This window comes from Stegastes partitus, unplaced genomic scaffold, assembly GCF_000690725.1.
Source record: "Stegastes partitus isolate 25-593 unplaced genomic scaffold, Stegastes_partitus-1.0.2 Scaffold695, whole genome shotgun sequence".
Taxonomy (NCBI): Eukaryota; Metazoa; Chordata; class Actinopteri; family Pomacentridae; genus Stegastes; species Stegastes partitus.
The window spans coordinates 94,912-112,184 of record NW_007578426.1 but is presented as its reverse complement, the minus strand read 5'-3'; the positions used below and the strand labels follow the sequence as shown (position 1 = coordinate 112,184).

The 17,273-nt window shown below is 39.3% G+C and overlaps 2 protein-coding genes across 2 annotated transcripts in view; both read right to left on the bottom strand.

Annotated features, from left to right (window-relative positions):
• Window positions 1-2,642: 2,642 nt before the first annotated feature.
• Window positions 2,643-14,294, bottom strand: nmt1a (N-myristoyltransferase 1a). The gene is made up of 13 exons (XM_008290785.1): window positions 14,289-14,294; window positions 13,592-13,695; window positions 10,571-10,676; window positions 9,725-9,869; window positions 9,497-9,615; window positions 8,070-8,161; window positions 7,803-7,919; window positions 6,568-6,738; window positions 6,371-6,479; window positions 5,552-5,722; window positions 5,286-5,450; window positions 5,053-5,190; window positions 2,643-3,265 (listed from the first exon to the last, which is right to left on the bottom strand). The coding sequence occupies exons 2-13, from the start codon at window positions 13,693-13,695 to the stop codon at window positions 3,245-3,247; spliced, it is 1,458 nt and encodes a 485-aa protein (XP_008289007.1). The 5' UTR covers window positions 14,289-14,294; the 3' UTR covers window positions 2,643-3,244.
• A 1,373-nt stretch (window positions 14,295-15,667) lies between these two features.
• The window catches only part of plcd3a (phospholipase C, delta 3a), a 33,888-nt gene continuing 32,282 nt past the window's right edge, over window positions 15,668-17,273 (bottom strand). Inside the window, exons 16-17 of the mRNA XM_008290784.1 lie at window positions 16,932-17,081; window positions 15,668-16,848 (exon numbers count right to left, since the gene is read on the bottom strand). Of these exons, the coding sequence (XP_008289006.1) occupies window positions 16,706-16,848; window positions 16,932-17,081 (293 nt within the window). The 3' untranslated portion in view covers window positions 15,668-16,705. The remainder of the gene's footprint in view (window positions 16,849-16,931; window positions 17,082-17,273) is intronic.

Sequence of the window (17,273 nt, the reverse complement as noted above, 5' to 3'; positions counted from 1 at the left end):
GCAAATTCAGAAACTATTATAATGAGTAGAAATCAGTTGTTACATGCTATATTATTCAGTACTATACTTCCACACTGGTATTATTTTTTTTATTATCAAACTATTATAGTTATTTGTACAATATAAACAGAATTAGTAGACCCCTGTGCAATAAATATCAATGTATTTGTATCACCTCTCAACAACTGCATTATTTCAAAGTCCATAAAAAGAGTATTTTCTATGATGAACTACCAAAAACAAATACATGAGTAAGACTACATTAAAAATACAGGCTGGAAAGTATAAAATTCAATGCAACAAAAGTGAATACACCTGTGATCGGTGACATGCAAGTAAGAAAACCTGTGGTCACTTAAACAAAACAGCTTTGATTTCATAATGCATAGTTCTGACAGTGGAGCACGGAGGTGGGAGTGTGATATGTGGCTGTATGAGTGCAAAAAGGTGTTGGGGAGACGACATTTATAGATGAATGTCTGTCAATATACCAGAATACTGGCTAAGATGAGTCCCAGTCTGCAGAAACTTCAAGAAGAGGAATATTCCAGCGTGAGAGAAAGCCAAAGCCCAAAATCATGAGTTTTTAAAGAAGACAAGGTGAACACTATGAACCTGACTGATATGTTGCCTAACTTGAATCCAGCAAAACACCTTTAGGGTATTTTAAAGAGAAAGGCAGAACAGCACAACCCCTCTGGCAAAGACCAGCGACAAAAAATAGTCTCTGAAGAAGGACACAACATCGCTCCAGAAATTTGCTGCCAAGGAGGATTTAGTCTGTGATCAAAAATAAGGATATATGAAGGAAAAAATAAGATTTGGATCTCTGAAAGGTGTATCAAGTGAAGTCCCTACTGTGGGGTCTGTATTTTCAACACAGTAAATCTAACGTATTAGTTTATAATTCACACAGGAGCAAACGCTGAAGAAGACAAATCAAAATTTTGCATCATTAGGTTTAATTCAGCTGATTTGACTCAGACCTGAAGTGTTTTAATTTTGATTAGTTTCATGCTGGGCTGCACGGTGAGCGGTGGTTAGCACTGTTGCCTCGCAGCAAGAAGGTCGCCGGTTCGTGTCCCAGAGAGGACACCTGTGATCTTTCTGCATGGAGTTTGCATGTGGGTTCTCTTGGGGTTCTCTGGCTTCCTCCAACACAGTCCAAAAACATGTTGAGGTTAATTCTAAATTGCCCGTACGTGTGAATGTGAGTGTGCTTGATTGTCTGTCTCTAAGTGTAGCCCTGTGATAGACTGGCGACCTGTCCAGGGTGTCCCCTGCCTTCGCCCTAAGTCAGCTGGGATAGGCTTCTGCCCCCCCGCAACCCAGTGAGGATTAAGCGGTGTGTAGATAATGGATGGATGGATAGTTTCATGCGGCTGTGTAACATTGTATTGATTTGTCATCTGATAATCTGTTGATTTACAGTCATCAAAAACTGTTAATCCCCAAACTAATCCCATGTGCCAGTGGAAAATAACTGCACATCTGACTTGACCTCAGAATCTGTGTAGTTGTGCAATGTTTCTTTAACAGAAACTCTACCTGCTGAGAAAAACGGAGAGATGTGGTTCCCAGCTTTAGCAAAAACCAGCAAACAAACGTTAAAATGTCTTCTTTTTTGTCACCTAGATTTGAAGGTGTAATTAATCTGACTTGAGAATACTCCCCCTTTGACAAAATATGTGCAAAATAACCTCACAGTAACTTCTAGATTTTATTTTTTTGCTCAAAAAAAAAAATCACCTGCATCTTCACATTCATTTCCTGCATCGCAACACCGCGAGATCCTGTTTTTTTGTTGTTGTTTTTACATCTGTTTGCAAATAGAATCCACATTTTACATAAGAAACACTTTAATTGGGGCATCTCCCCAGTTATCATCCACCCTGCACAACGTCCAGACTGCTGTTCGCGGCCCCAGCTCCAACATCCACCCTGAAATATTTCATCAAAGTTGCTAATATTGTGATTTCGTTGTTACTTTCTACATATAGCAAAAAAGAAAGATGGTACTTCATCAAATAAGTTGAAAACAAGCCAAGATTGTAGTTTTATACAGCCAAGAACCAAAACATGGCGCTTGCTACTTGCGTGTAAACTTCTCTTTCAGTTTCCCTGTGGTTTGATTATTCGTGTTTTAATATACAAATATTTTTTCCGGCTCTTTCAAGCGTAAAAAGTCTTCAAAAGTGCTCTGAACTACTTTCTGATTTTGCCCTGAGCCCTCGCAGAGATTTGGGGAACGTATATCAAAGTCAGAAGGGTGGACGTTGCAACTGGGGCTCCGTTAAATCAAGAGGCGTCATAACAAATCTCATCCCTGCTGATAAATATGTTGAGTAAACCTCGTCAGAACCTCCCCGCGGCCATCGAAAGCGATTGATTTGTGTCTCCCACTGGGCCGATCCGTTAACAGTCTGCATGTCGGGGTTTCTTTTGTTAGTGCAGTAAGCCGGGGAGGAGAGTCATGAGAGTTAATACAAATCCAGAAGAACAACTCTGGCATCGTCTTCAAGCAGTGCTCGATCATCTCCATGACTGCTGGAACAGAGGGTGATGAAATGAATTGAAAAAGAAAAAAAGAAAAAAAAAGACACGGGGTCAAGCATGACAAGAAAACTTAACAGAAGCCCTTATCTCGTGTCCACTTTTGGTATTTATTACCTCATCTTGTTGAGCCTTTTTCCTCTTTAAAATATTTTTTGATCTTTTTGTTTTTTTTTATCTCTAAAACTTAAGGATGACAGATTTATTTTAATTGCAAAAAGCACTTCCAACATTGAGGAATAAAATAAAACAGTAGGTTCTAGTCTGTATGTGTTAGGGCATCAATCCGCAGTATTGTTTGACATTATTTACATGTACTGTGTGTTGTTTAATCCTTGTAGGTATGCCAACGGTGAGTGTTTGGTATCCGGTAACCTGCGCAAACTGTTCTTGTGTGTAGGTGTGTTTGGTACAATCAAGACAGCTTTAAGATGTAATACAGTTGTTTGGGATGGTAACTACAATGGCTTAAGGTCCGTGTGATCGAGGGAGGAGGAGGAGCTGGAGGCTCTCGCTGCCTCCCCGCCTGGCAGCGGTAGTGCAGGTCAAAGTTCAAAAGGTCAAAAAGTAAAAATGGGCGGTGGGTTTCCTCTCCTAAAGCAGGAAGTCATCAGTCCATCCATCGGGTGGTCGGTGCGATGGTGTGCTCTCCTGGCCTGGTGGTGACACTCGCTCACGGCGTGCAGGGACGTCACTGCAGAACCAACCCGACCTGAGAGGGAAGCAGCACAGAGGTCAGGAAACTGGTAGAAATGTGATTTACAGAACCTTCGGCAGGAATCTGGGTGTGTTCCAACATCTATACTACATAGTACGCTAGAAACAGTACGTCCCACTACATTGTATGCGAAATACCAAATAGACAAGGATGTTCGACTGCATTCTGTTGGATTTTGCATTACGTAAGCCAGCGTGCGTGTCTGGCTAATCTGATCTACAACCAGACGTCTCGGTGCCTCGGCCGAGGATAAACAGTCAAAGTGTAAGGCACAATATTATGACAAAGCATTATGTCCCAGGTTTATGCAAAGTGCATGAAACACTTTGTACTTTGCGTAGGCAGCGGTAACACATATTGAAAGTGAAAAAAGAAAGAGTATGTGATTTAGAAGCCTGAACTGAAAGTCTATGGACAGACTGAACAGAAGTTAGCTGCCAGACTTTTAACCAGAACCAAGAGACACGATCCTATCACATATGACAGTTTAAAGCCTGGATCAAACATTCTGCATAATATATATATATTCATAACTGCAGCTTTTGTGATGTGTTAATTCCAATTGCAATTTTAATTTTAAAATGATTAATTGTTCACCTCTATTTTGGATAGACTTGATTTGACTACTTTTAAAGGGCCGTGATCTGGAACACACTTTGAGACTGAGACTGTAGAGACTGTAGAGCCACGACCGTTAACCATTCATTGTCATCTAATAAATTAATCGCTAACTGTCTTGATAATCAATTCAGTGCTTTTCTATGGAAAGAAAAGTCAGAATTCTTTAAATCCAACTTCTTAAATACAAATATTTTTTGGTTTATTTTGTTCTCTATTACAGTGAACTGAATATCGCTAGTTTGTGGAAAACACAAAACATTGAAGGAGTCATCTTGGGAAACACTAATCAAATGTTTTTTACTCTTTTCTTACATTTTATCGACCAAATAACTAATCAGTTAATTGAGAATATAACTGACAGATGAATCAATAATGAAAACAATCGTTAGTTGCAGCACTAGTCCTGAACTGATTCAAGCTTCAATATCTTTTGAACTTCCCTTAAAAATGTTTGACCTTTTCCATCACTGTATCAGGCTTTTATATACCAAAGCTTGTATCTTGTATCTGACTTCATTTTGATGTTGTAAAGCACTGCAGCTGTATTATTAGACTGCTATTATTAAATGTAAAGACTCTATAAAATGTTTGTACTACCAAATACAACTGGCCAAAGCATTAAAACTCTGTAGGTACAATATGGCCGGGAGTAATTATTACCAATGTGCTAGGCCATATACATTACATTTGTTAATCTATTTCAGCAGGTATAACAACCATAATTGCCAATTATATGTTAAATCAATCAGGTTTCAGATAATTGACTGATGGTTTAATCAGTGACAGAGGACAGAGAGCTGTTGCTTATTGCTGACTGACACTTGCACATTTTAGGACAATGAGGGTTGTGACTCATTATGTTTGCAATGGTGCAACTCCATTAAAAAAGGATCAAACAGCTTATTGCACGGACAATCCACTGTTGAAAAGCACCACTTCTGTGTGCAACTTCTCCTGACAGTGCACAATAAGATACAAGAATATTTTATAATCAACAAAAGAAAACATTTAAGTCTTTTGTCAATTAAACTGAATATTTCTCAGTGCCTTCCAAGGATGTTTCTGAGGCAAAAATGTATAAATGCTTTTGTAAATTCCTGCCAATACCTTGAAAGTGTGGTGCTACCATCATAAAAACAAGTATTTGAAAAATAATGCACCTTTTCTGACCCCATGCTGGGACACTTCCAATTGTACAGGTAATACTGTAGATTTCCATCGCCGATGCCAAACTTAAGCTTGTCCAAGAAAGTCTTGTTTTCCATAAGATCCAGTGCATTAAAGACATCAAACCCTTTCTGGAAAGAGAAGCGAAAAGACAAACCCTCATTAGCTTCCCGTGAGTAAACATGGCACAGAACACATGTTTTAATAAAAAAGGTGGATCACACACCGATTTGGCCAGAATGAGGGCGTCGGACATCAGGTCGAGCAGGGGGGTGGTTGTGTGCACGTTGTAGAAGGAGTACGCTGCTTTTAGACTGCGGTGCACAGGGTGATTCATAATGGTGGAGGGCAGTGTGTAGAAACTCAGGAAATCCGTCACTTTGCCATCGTTCTGTCAGGAGGAGAACAGCATCACCGTGACAGTGTCAGAAAAATGGTTTTAACACAGACTTATCTCAAGACAAAAATTATTGTCTGGCTACATTTGTTTACCTCCACCAGATAAGTGTCGATAATGTTCTCCCGCGGCAGCAGCCAGTGGGACACCTCGTCCTGGTTCATGCAAGGCACCAGGTTGAACTGGCTCAGGTACTCGCGAAGGAGGCGATGCACCACCGGCACGTCCTTCTTGGTCATTGGCCGCAGACCAGAAGTCTTCGGGGCCTGAAAGGGAAAAGACAGAGAAGAGGAGGTTAAAGACATGCTGAAAGAAGGTTATTGAACCTCAAGCTGTGTTTTTTGCCCCTGTGACATTTTACTCATTCTAAAGAAACAGTATAACCATGGATAGAAGTAGAGAGAACTCAAAGACGTCTTCTATCAGAATCAACTATTGGTCAAGTTTGTACACGCACACAAGAAATTTGACTCAGATAAATCTCAGCTCTCTGTATGAGAAATAAAAAAATTATCTAGAAGAATAAAATAAGAGTATGCAGTATGACACACATACTACAGATATTTTACTGCCTACATTCTTATTTGTTTCCATACTTGTATCTAATCTGCTTCATGAAATGGTTGGTTGTTGGTGTAAAAAGGTTATTTTTGGCAAATTCTTAAAAGAAACTTCATGATTTTAAGCTTTGATTTGGATCATTTTCCTGATGAAACGGCACGTGGCACGTGCTTAGTTTAAGGACTGTTTAAAAGTTGGAAATCAGATGATTCTTCACAATTTTATGCTTTGCGATTCTAATAAATGGTTTAATTTTGAAGTTAAGTTTAAAGATAACACACCATTCAAAAGCAGATTTTGGTAGTATTTGGAGGATTTAACCGACTAAAATTATGTGTAAGTTTTTCACTAACCTCAGGCAAACGGTACAACTTCATGGTGCGCTGCATAGTCATGTTCCTGCTCAGATGGGAGAACTTCACTTCGATTAGTTTTCGTGGGTTCAAAGAGCGATGCCAGTACCTGAGTGAAGAAAACATAATCAAGTAAGTGATGATTAATGCTGTGAAAAAGGGGAAAAAAAGGAAGAGGGTTTCTCAGTCAGACCCACCTGCATGTGCCCACAGGTTTGGGCAGTACCACTCCAGCAGTGTAGACCGCCTGAAAGATGCCCTGCAGGTTGACCCGTCTGGTGATCTCTCTGATCAGGACTGGAGCCACTCGTTTGGAGCGAAGCTTCTTGTGGACGCAGAGGAAATTGATCTCAACCATTTTCTTTTCTCTAAAACATGAAACAAAACAAAACAATGAATTATATGAGAATCATGTGAATAAAAAAAACATTATTTTATTACATACAAGTTACATTTCAAATATTAATTATGATGTATTGCATTTGTAAAATCCACTGAAGGTTCTGAAAGGTTCGATAAAAAGAAGAAAGAAAATTGCACCATTTATCGGGGCCAGAAACAAAAACAAACTTTCCAGTGGTCCTTGAACAAATCATCCATGATGTGCAGTTCCATCAGAAAAATGAACAGATTTTAGCTTAAAACTGTAATATGTTATTAATACCGCCATATTTTACATGTCTCGTTTTAAAAAATATAACTGTTTGCACTTGCCAGATTTTGTAAAAAAGAAAATGTTCTGTACTCCTTGACATAACCCAAAAAACACTAATAGTGACTCAGCCGCAACAAACAGTCACGTGACAAAAATTCAGAAAGTTTTGACTGGACTGCAGACTGTGTTTAGAGAAGATGGGCGACAAGTATGGAAATAAACTAAAAATTTAAATACTAATAGCATGTGGAGTCACCATTTTTTCGAGAATTGTTACACCAGTTGACACATGGAAAAATGTTGTATATGTTGGTTCTAGGTTTTTTAATTTTCAGAGAAATTTGCACTAAAACTCTGTTATACTGCACAAAAGACATTTCTGAGTTCCCTCTACTTCTAGCCATGGTTGTTCTATTTCCACAGGGTTTGACGTTGCAGTGAAAAATGATCCCATAGTTAGAAAAAATGTGGGAGGAGCAAAGAAAGGTCCAGAAATTACTTGGCTTTGGAAGGTTAACTCAAAAAACAGATGTATGAAGAAAACTTCAGCGGTTTATAATCACACGATATAATCTTTAAAATACTTTTTACATTTTACACAACTTATTCTTCATACGTTCCTTTCCACTGATTGAAGAGGAATATTTTCAAAATTTGGAAATGTGTGAAATAAAACAGAGGCGAATCATTCATGACCAGATTTCTTTACGCTGGTGATAAAACTTTGGCAAGTCATCCCTAATGACGTAGTTTTTCCCCACTATTGTGTTGACTTACATGTCATAGATGCGGATGGTGGCAGGAATGGCACTGATGAAGCCGACCAGCTTCTGGTTGGAGTTAACTCTCACTCCACAGTGCCACTGAGGCAACCAGCCGGGGGGTCGCAGGGCCCTGAGACGGAGACAAGTCAGTCAGTCAGATGCAACAGGCTACTGTATTACTATATCACTAGTACTAAAGCTTTATAAGAGAAAGCATTTACTTTTAATAACAGTCATTTAAAAGGTGTAAAATTGATAAATGTCAGTCAGGAAAAATTACCAGAGCAGGAACTCGGGGGAGTAATCAAATCTGAACATGTTGTCATCATCTTCCACGTAGTTCTCATTGAGAAGGGTGTAAAGCTCCTTGAGCTGGTTTTAGAGGAAAAGACAGAATTGGAGGCAAAGTCATTATTAGTCATGTTAGAATTAAGTATGTTTCGAGCTATTACGTATTCTGAATCTGTATTTTGCACTGAGCCTATGATTCTGTTTCGTGTTTTCTTACTAAGAACAGCATATGTCCTTGAAGACAATACGGCCGGTGAGAACTGGTTCACACACTTGGAGACAGTAGAAACTCCTCTTTTCTATTAGATACGATTGTTACTTTAGCTACACGCCGTACCAACAACATCCACACACGTTGCTTACCAAAAAATGTCAAGGACGTGGACAGAGTGTAGAAGTATGCCTGTCCACGCCATTAGTAACTGGCCAGTTAAATCTTATCTATGTTCGGGGCAGGCCCAGCCCAAGAAGATATCTGTAACCTGGAACCGAAAACACTCAGTTCAGCTGGACATGAGATTCCTCTCTGTCCCTCTGAATTCCAGCGCTGCAAAACTTTACCTGTGACCTAAATAAATTCTGCATCTGAGAACTGAAGATTTCTCCGGCTTGTTCTTGGGCTTCCAACTAAAGAATCGGGTCTAACAGTCAGAAGTGAACATTATTAGAAAACAGGTTGAATTAAAATGTAAAAGCCGTTAAATGACACCAGTATACATCATTAATCTGTGGACCTGTTCTATACATTAAACAAACACACTAATGCTCTGCCCGTTCAACCTGTCCTGCATCACTTCAGGGAAATTCTGAGGTCCAATTAGGAAGTTTCAGGACTGTGGCCTACTTGCCAGATTTGGCTCCCTGCAAGTTCTTCTTGGTGAAAATGAAATTAAAGTTGAAGGGTTGCCGTTCTGACAAAGTGGAAAAGATCCAACATGTGTCATGGATGGGGCTTGACACGCTTGCAGAACTTTCAGGGAGCGTTTCAACGTTACACAAGGAGACTACCTCGAAGGGGACAGCAGGCAAATTTAAGTCAGGTCAGGGCTTTTGCTTTTTGTGGACACAGTCTCTGAACTACTTGATCACACCTCATGCTGTTCTGACACGACAATTTGCATCATACATACATGCAAAATTTAAAGTCAAGACCAGTGTTCCTTATGACGACAGGTTTTGGCATCATATCCTCTTTGTGTTAAGAATTTCCCCAACATTTGACAAAATGGAAAAAAATGAAGTGTTGAGAGGAACAGAGTGAATCAACAATCTGTTCATATTGGTACAGAATGAAAAACAATTCTAGACTTTTAACAAAATAAAGCCGAGTGCTGAGAGTCAGTCACCTTGTTAGTGAAATATTTATTCCTCATGTGTATCCTTGCTGTGAGTGTAGGTGTTTTCACATTTTCTTACCACACCAGGGTCTCCCAAGTCGAGGGTGTCCCAGCTGAAGCCCTGCGGGAGGCTGTAGGGCTCCTCTCGAATGTGGTCTTTGTCAGGTTCAATAGAGCCATGTGATGTCACCGTCTCCCCTGAAGGAAAACACAAAAAAGGATTCCGACATGAGGCACAAAAACCTGCAGTGCGTGACACTTTTCTGAGTTTTACAGAATAGCTGACGGCCATGACATACAATCATACCTAGCTTGGGTACAGGCTGTGTGTCCCAGAACTGGTAACTCCTCCGACTTGCCTCCTCCATGGTTTTGGCAGGACCTTGGCCAACAGAGAACAGTTCAATGGCCTTTTGGATCTCCTGTAGCTTATCAGCTGGCAATGAATTCACCTGTTGGGGATTTGAAGAAGAACTGAATTGTAAAAACAGACTACAGACAAAAGTCAACATTGGACTATTTTTACATTTTAGGTCATCTGGTCCTTTGACCCACTGAAGCCCAAAACACACAGGTGGTTTAAAAAAAGGCATGTTATCTTAAAAAAAAACAAAAATCCGTGAACACAGAGCAGAGAAAGGACACAAATGGAAACATGTCAGAGAGCTTGAAAGAAAAAAAAAAAAAGGAATATTTGATCAATACAATAAGTGCAGCATGACCTAAAATCGGTAGCACAGCTGTCAGCAAGTTGCTGGAGCGTACATTCAGGATGGTGAAATCTCTTTCTTGAAGTTTTGTGCATAGTAGTATGAAAAAGGCCTTGTTTGTACAACCAAATAGTAAAATATCTTTAGCCACCATAATTTTCTAGTGTTCCAGCACTGGGAGAATACTGAATTGAGTCCAGGTTGTGTCCATTTTTGTGAAATAAATAATCCAAAAAAAAAAAAGCAACTTTAACTTTTTCTTTTCAAAGATTTTTAGCATTATAACTTTGCCAAACTGAAGAGAAGACATTTCTGAATTCTTTTTACTCCTAGTTGTACTTGTGCTGTTTTCACAGAGGTGCAGGACTTTACATTGTAGTACCGCCTGGGGTTCTGAGGATTAAAGTTAAAATGTGTTACTACAGAAATGAATAAATTCATGCCTTGGCAAGGGGGTCCTGAGCTGCTTCCGTAGCACCAGATTTCTTCTTCTTTTTCTGCTTCTTTTTCTTCTTCTTGGCACCGGTGTCGTCACCAAGACCCCTGTCACTGGAACAGGACAGAAATAGAAGGCATCCGTTTTAAACCACCACCCCAGAGGAACATCTTGTCCAGGTCAAAATGTGTCTTCTAAAATGCTTTCGAACACAATAGTTATGATGATTAAAGTTGTGTTGTTCGCACTTCTGGGCTAAAAGGATACTCATCGTAATCAACTGGAAATCTTTACATTAATGGATTTAAAATTTGTATCATGCTATCCCAAAGGGGGAACAACTCTTGACTAGGCAGGTAAAAACAAAGAATCTATATGCAGTTCATTGACCCAACTGCACATGAGGGGCTGCAACTTACTTTATTTATGTTTTGGCCTACTAAATAATCCTCATAGTTTCCAGAGCGTAAGGGGACGTCTTCAAATGCCAACGTTATATCTTATCAAAATCTAAAGATTTTCTGTGTGCTGGTTGGGTCGATTTGAAACAATGCAAATTAAAAAAAAAAAAGGAAGGCTTAAAATTTGGAACATGCAGTGCATCTGACCCTGGGTTTAAACTGTTGTATTAATGGCTTTACAAATTCCTGTCATCTTCCTTGTGTGACAGTCATGCTTTCGATGGCGTCTCACATGGTAGTGTTCTGTCACATGTTTTAAATCTATTACACAGCAAATATTGAGCTGTAGTTTCACTTTTTTTTTTTTTTTTAATGAATCCCAACTTAAATCACAACATAATCCTAAAATTGCAAATAAAGATTTCCTCAAATCATTCAGTCCTATTTGCTATTAAAAGGGAACAAAAAAACATAAAATTTACCCCATTTAATTCTAAGCAAATCGTTTTTGCATCTTACTACATACATGAAACCCAAAAACAGCAAAAGCGACAGTTACTTCCCTTTATTTTTTTTTTTACACAATTTCATATGTCATTAGTGATTGAAAGTCAGTGTTTGTTGGTGAATTAATCTAATTTGAGAACCTCTTCACTGTTTGTTTAAACTAACAATTACCAGGTGTAGCTCCAGGGCAGCTAAGAAAACAACAACTCTAGTTTATCACCTAAAATAGTCCAAACAAAGTGGCAGGACATAAGAAAGGTAGAGAGTTCGAAGCATATGGTCTGCCTCTCTCTTCATAATCAACATTAGCGGTTTGTTAATACTAGAAACAAGATGCAAAGGCGTGAAAGAACATGTGTGGACGCGCATGTAGCACCTCCCACAGCCTGCGTGTCATAACACTAATTTTTTGATCAGTTCAAACCTGAAAGGCCACAAACTTCCACCTCATCTACCCCATCCCATGACCCGAGAAACACAGCATACTTACAGTGGATAATCTCATTAGTGTCCAAGAGGGGAGAGAGGCCAAGCACTGGCCTGTATTTGTAACTCCAGCACAGATGGTGAATCACATGACCCCTGGAAGAAGAGTATGTGGCATCTACGTGTGTGCACATATGTATGTGCAAGAGGTCAGTGAGTGACCGGGACAATGGACAACAAAGCATTCAATAGTTTGTTCTCCACGCTTCCATTTTAACAGAGTGGACCAGCTAACAGCCAGGACCACGCTTTGTTTCTGTGGTGGGTGCAGGGAGTTTGCATGTGGAAGAAGTGGAGCTCATGTTTGTTTCATGTCAGTTAATAAACAGGGTACTGACTTTCAGCAGTATCACATACAACTAGTTCTATTCCCAACTCAAAAATGTGTCTCATTCAAGTCCCTAAAAATAAATCAAATTAAACCGCCTATAAATGCTTTGATTCTCTCAGTGGTCAAAATTCTTGCAGCTCATGATCACACCAAAGTCATGACTGATAAAAAAAAAAAAGAGACACAAGAAGAAACACTGAAAGACTGAATAAAGTTGGGAAGTGACTTTCTCCATTTGGAGAGGCGAGGACACGCCTCAGTATTTGCACGCTTAGGTTCCTTTCATGTGTGTCACCGCTTGGTAAACATTAAGAAAAACCAACGCCAGGCAAAGTAGGATTTCCATCAAAGCCTATTTTCGGTAACAGATCCTCAGCGCTTGGCTGCTTTGGGATCAGTATCACAATCAGAATGCATTTTAACGCCAAGCAGCTTTTCACATGGGAGGAATTTGACTTGTGCAAAAGTTTAAACACTGACGAGTAGGGACATTTAAAGTAGGATAAAAGATTTTAAAAATCAAGTGTTGCATTCAGATTAACAGTGTTATAAGACAAATATGGACCAAATAAGGCAAATAAAGGCTAATATAGAAGTAATAAAAAACAGTTGCAATGTTATTTAGGTGAGACAGCTCTACAGATTGTGCAGGAATGTGCAAATTATTCGCCTGGGAATGGTAATATTACATATTTCTGTGATTAAAGTGGGAATTAAAGGCTCCCTGAACTCCTCCGTTAACAAGGTCAGCGCAAAAGCATATCATTTTCAAGCTGCACGCACGTTTTTGCTTGTTTCACTTTTGATAAGGCACACAGACAATGGGGTTTGACAGCTACGTTAGCACGCAAGCTAACGTGCTAAATGTCACTGGGCATGAATTGCATTAGTTGCAGGCACTCGGCAGTGGCGTAAGAAAGATATATCAAGCTGTCAACTTAATAAAAAGACAGATATGTGTGTGTAAATTATACAAATAACAAAGAATGATGTGTTTAGTGATAAGATTAGCTTTCAAGCGCACTTTGACTTCTCACTACCCCCATACTACGCCTTGCTAAGGAAAACGACGCTAAATCCCACCCATTTGAGCGACGGACCGCGCTGTCAGCCAATCATATCAAAGTACAGTCAAGCTAACGTCTCTTTAAACCAATGGGGTGCAAGCAAGTGGGCGGGACAACTTCTAACGATGGCTGTCTATCCTCCGACTGCTCGCCGAGGCTTTTCTAGTTTGCTTTACTGAAATGTACGGCAAAGCGATGCGTTTTACGCCGCTGTACGAGCGCGACCAGATTCTCACCCCTCGTCAAAGTGGTGCTCTTCATTTTCACAGTCGCTGCAGTGTCCGTGGTCCTCTACATCTTCTTTCTCCGGCAGCGGTGCTGTCTCATTCTCATCCGCCATCTTCAACCAGGAAGTGAAGAGACACCGCGTGCCCCCGACGCCTTTAAACCTGCCTCCACGCGATTGGCTCCGCGCGCTGATGGAAGCGTCTCAACTGTCGTCGTTTTACAAACATTTATAACAAATAAATTCTCATAACGGAGGAGTCACGACCGAGTTTAGACGATTTAGAGACTCCTTTTTAAATTTCTCAGGACCTCTGTCAAAAGTTTAAGATTCTGTGTATTCAATCTCTCACAAATACGGACAGTAGAGCCACGTGACCTGCATTCAGAAAGGACTGAAGTGAAGCATGTGAGAGCTCTGAAACCTTTGAAGATGCAAAATAAGGGCAACAAATATTACATTTCTGGTAATTGTGGAGCTAAAGTCATGGAGCCCAATTAAAAGTCACAAATGATCACAAAAAGACACTAAAGAACCACATACAGACTCACAATGACCAGAAAGAGACATGAAATTACCACAAAAAGGCTCAAAACAAGGACAAAAAGACACTTAAAACAGCCGCTATAAGACTCAAAATCACCACAAAGGTTCAAAATGACAAATAATCTCAAAGAAACACTAAATAATCACAAACGGACACAAACCAACCACAAAGACATGACTGGAAACAGCCACTGAGACTCAAAATGATCACAAAGAGACTCACAATGACCAGAAAGAGACAAAATGACAAGATAGAGACTCAAAACAAATTCAAAGACACTCAAAATATCACAAACAGACTAAAGTGACACAGAGAACGGCTCATAATGAAGGAGTCATTACTTAGTTTTAAAATTTATAAGATTGTTTTAAATTGTCTCACAATCTAAATCAAAAGATGAACATTTTGTGGATTTAATTTTATTTTCTCTCACATATGTTTTTAAACAGTTGACCAAAGTGCAGTACAAGTTATTGGACAGAGAACAAGAAAAATATTTGTTAATATCAAGACAGACAATTGGATAGAAGCTTGCAAAATCAATAAATATGAAATACTCAATATATATATATATATATTTATTTCATGTTAGAAATTGGCCTTGCCAGTTTTTTCCCCTGTCTGTCTAGTTTTTTTTTAGTATTTCATACTTATTGATCTGGCTGTCGGTGTTGTTTTTCATATACATTTGTCTGTCTTGTATCACACTCTGGTGAAGATGCAAGAGAATTATGAGAATTAATAAGTTAATATTGCAAACGTACCTGATGAAAAGATGAAAGGTAAATAATGTGATCTTTAGTTTTCTGTGATAGTATGGATTACTAAATGAGCTTAATGGAACATAGGAACCCCTGAGGTACAGGGCAGAGCCTCTGTATGGCATTACCATTAATATTTCTGGTTAAAATACACAAAAGTCCCACAAAGAAACACAAAAATGGTAATACTGCAAAGAAATACACACAAAAACAACATGAAGAGACTCAAAACTGCCACACAGACACACAAAATGACCACAAAATCACAGAACAAACATTTCTTCTATTTGTGTGAAACAGAAACCATAAAACACACATCAGTCAACCACACTGTTGCATTTCAAACTTGGACACCGGATTAAAGCACCAAATATGTGTGAAAACAGTCTTAAAATAGTCCTCAGCAAAAGCAATTTTGTTTGAGTAATATTTGCTAAAAGCTCGAGTCCCAGCCTGTCTCAGGAAATCAGTTTTTAAGATGAAATGTATGAAGTAGTTTTAAAGATTACATCACATAACAGATACATAATCAAAAAGAAAAGCGGTAGAAGTGTTGAGAGACAAACATTGATTTAGTTTTGACATTTTCATTAAAATTCCTTATTGTGGCTATCTTGATAAAATAAAAAATGAAAACCAGCCTTATCACCAACATCCTTCTACATTATTTTGTCGGTTTGTTATTCTTACCTTCATATTAAGCTGTTTGCGTCATATCTACAGACTCTTTCCTCGTGATAATTCATGCAAAACAACAAAAAACAGGTCTCACACAGGGTTGTGTTATTAGTGCTTTATAAAAACAGCATTTTTCTCTTATCACATTCACACAAAACAGGCTTTAACACTGCAACGTCTCGCTTTACTGAAAATCCATCTTGATCGTATAAACTGTAATCACAGCGGTCTGTGCGCGTCACCTTCCATTACAGAAGCATTTTATTACCTGTATGAGCATCAAATGATTAAAGTGCAGCCTCCAGTAATTGGTGCTTGTATTAGACGGCTGCAATAAGCGCTAAACCGTCTGAACGTAAGGACCAGAGTTGGCAACAAAAAAATAATTGCACAGGGTTGTTAAAAGATGAGATTAAAGCAGCCTGCATGCAGAAATCTTCAAACACGATTTAACTTAACACCTTATGTCTTAACATGAGTGAGATGATGCTTAGGCAAATACAATAATCATAAGTATCATTAGTAAACGTCAGTCTGCCAATAATACTGTCTCTAGTTCAAGTTCATTTAAAAGATGAACTGTTGTGATATAAAAGTGCCAAAATCTCCAGAGTTTCAAGTAAGACTAGCTGAATAAACCTTTCGGTATTTGTTAACGGACAATACAACCTGTGGCAGTCACTGGAACATAATTAGATCTGTATTAAATCACAGTTAGTGCTTAAAAAAAGCCATATTTCTTTTTTTTTTTTTAATCACAGCTGCTTGGTCTCCTACTTAAAGCACTCATGAGATTAAGAAAGTGCCCTTGTTTAAGTTAAAAACCAAATACTTGAGTGTAAAAATGTTAAAAATCGTTCTCAAAATCCAAAAATTGAAATGATAAAATAATACGTCTTTGCTCTAAGAGAGTTAATAACATTAAAATGAATTGTTTTAAAGTGTCACACAGCACTGATGCTCCTTCATCTCCACTAAGCAACATCATTCTTCCTGCACTGAGGGTAAACTGGACCACTTAAGATCTGGACTTAGAGACCGGCTGGCAGCAGTGGTTCTTCTCTCCTCAAATTTAGAGCTTCTTTTCTTCTTCCAAAGCCCTTCACTGTCAGAAAAATTCAGCCTTCAATTTGGTTCGTCACGCCTTTCTTTTAGCGGCCGCCATTCGCTCAGATACAGTTTTAATAGGAACTCCTTTCCGGCTCACTTTGACATGGATGAAGAGCGTGGCGGGGGACAAACTGGACCCGTCTGCCTTCAGTAAGTGAACGTGCCGATAACCTGAGAAGAAAAAAAAAGCGCAAACATGTTACAAACAAGCCAAAGTGGGGCTTTATTGTGTCATATGCGATCTTCGTGAGCACCTGTGCGCAGGCTTGTGAACGGTAAAGTGAACTGCCCCACAAAGTCGTTCTTGGCCGCGTGATCGTGGTCCTCCACCACGAAGCGCACCAGGGCCAGTTCAGGGACCTGCAGCTGGAAGCTCAGGGTGCAGTTCCATTGCGGGTTGAAGCCTGTAGGGGGCGCACAAGAGCTGTAAATACATCATGTGTCTCTGAACCTTTCAAACCAACTAATCATGGCGTTGGACAGGGGAGGCTCCTACAACAACATGTCAAAGATCTGTGCTGCACAGATCTAAAGAAGCTTATTGATGTTGTTTGTTCCCTTAAGTTTTTGCATCATAATGAGATAAGAAATCATGG

What these genes read in the sequence shown, in the direction of transcription:
- nmt1a (XM_008290785.1), bottom strand. Translation starts at nt 13,695, where the DNA reads ATGGCGGATGAGAATGAGACAGCACCGCTGCCGGAGAAAGAAGATGTA. An exon ending in ACCATCCGCATCTATGACAT is followed by an intron (nt 6,739 to 7,802) that starts GTAAGTCAACAC and finishes TTCATGTTTTAG; the next exon opens with AGAAAAGAAAATGGTTGAGA. An exon ending in AGTTGTACCGTTTGCCTGAG is followed by an intron (nt 5,723 to 6,370) that starts GTTAGTGAAAAA and finishes TTTCCCTTTCAG; the next exon opens with GCCCCGAAGACTTCTGGTCT.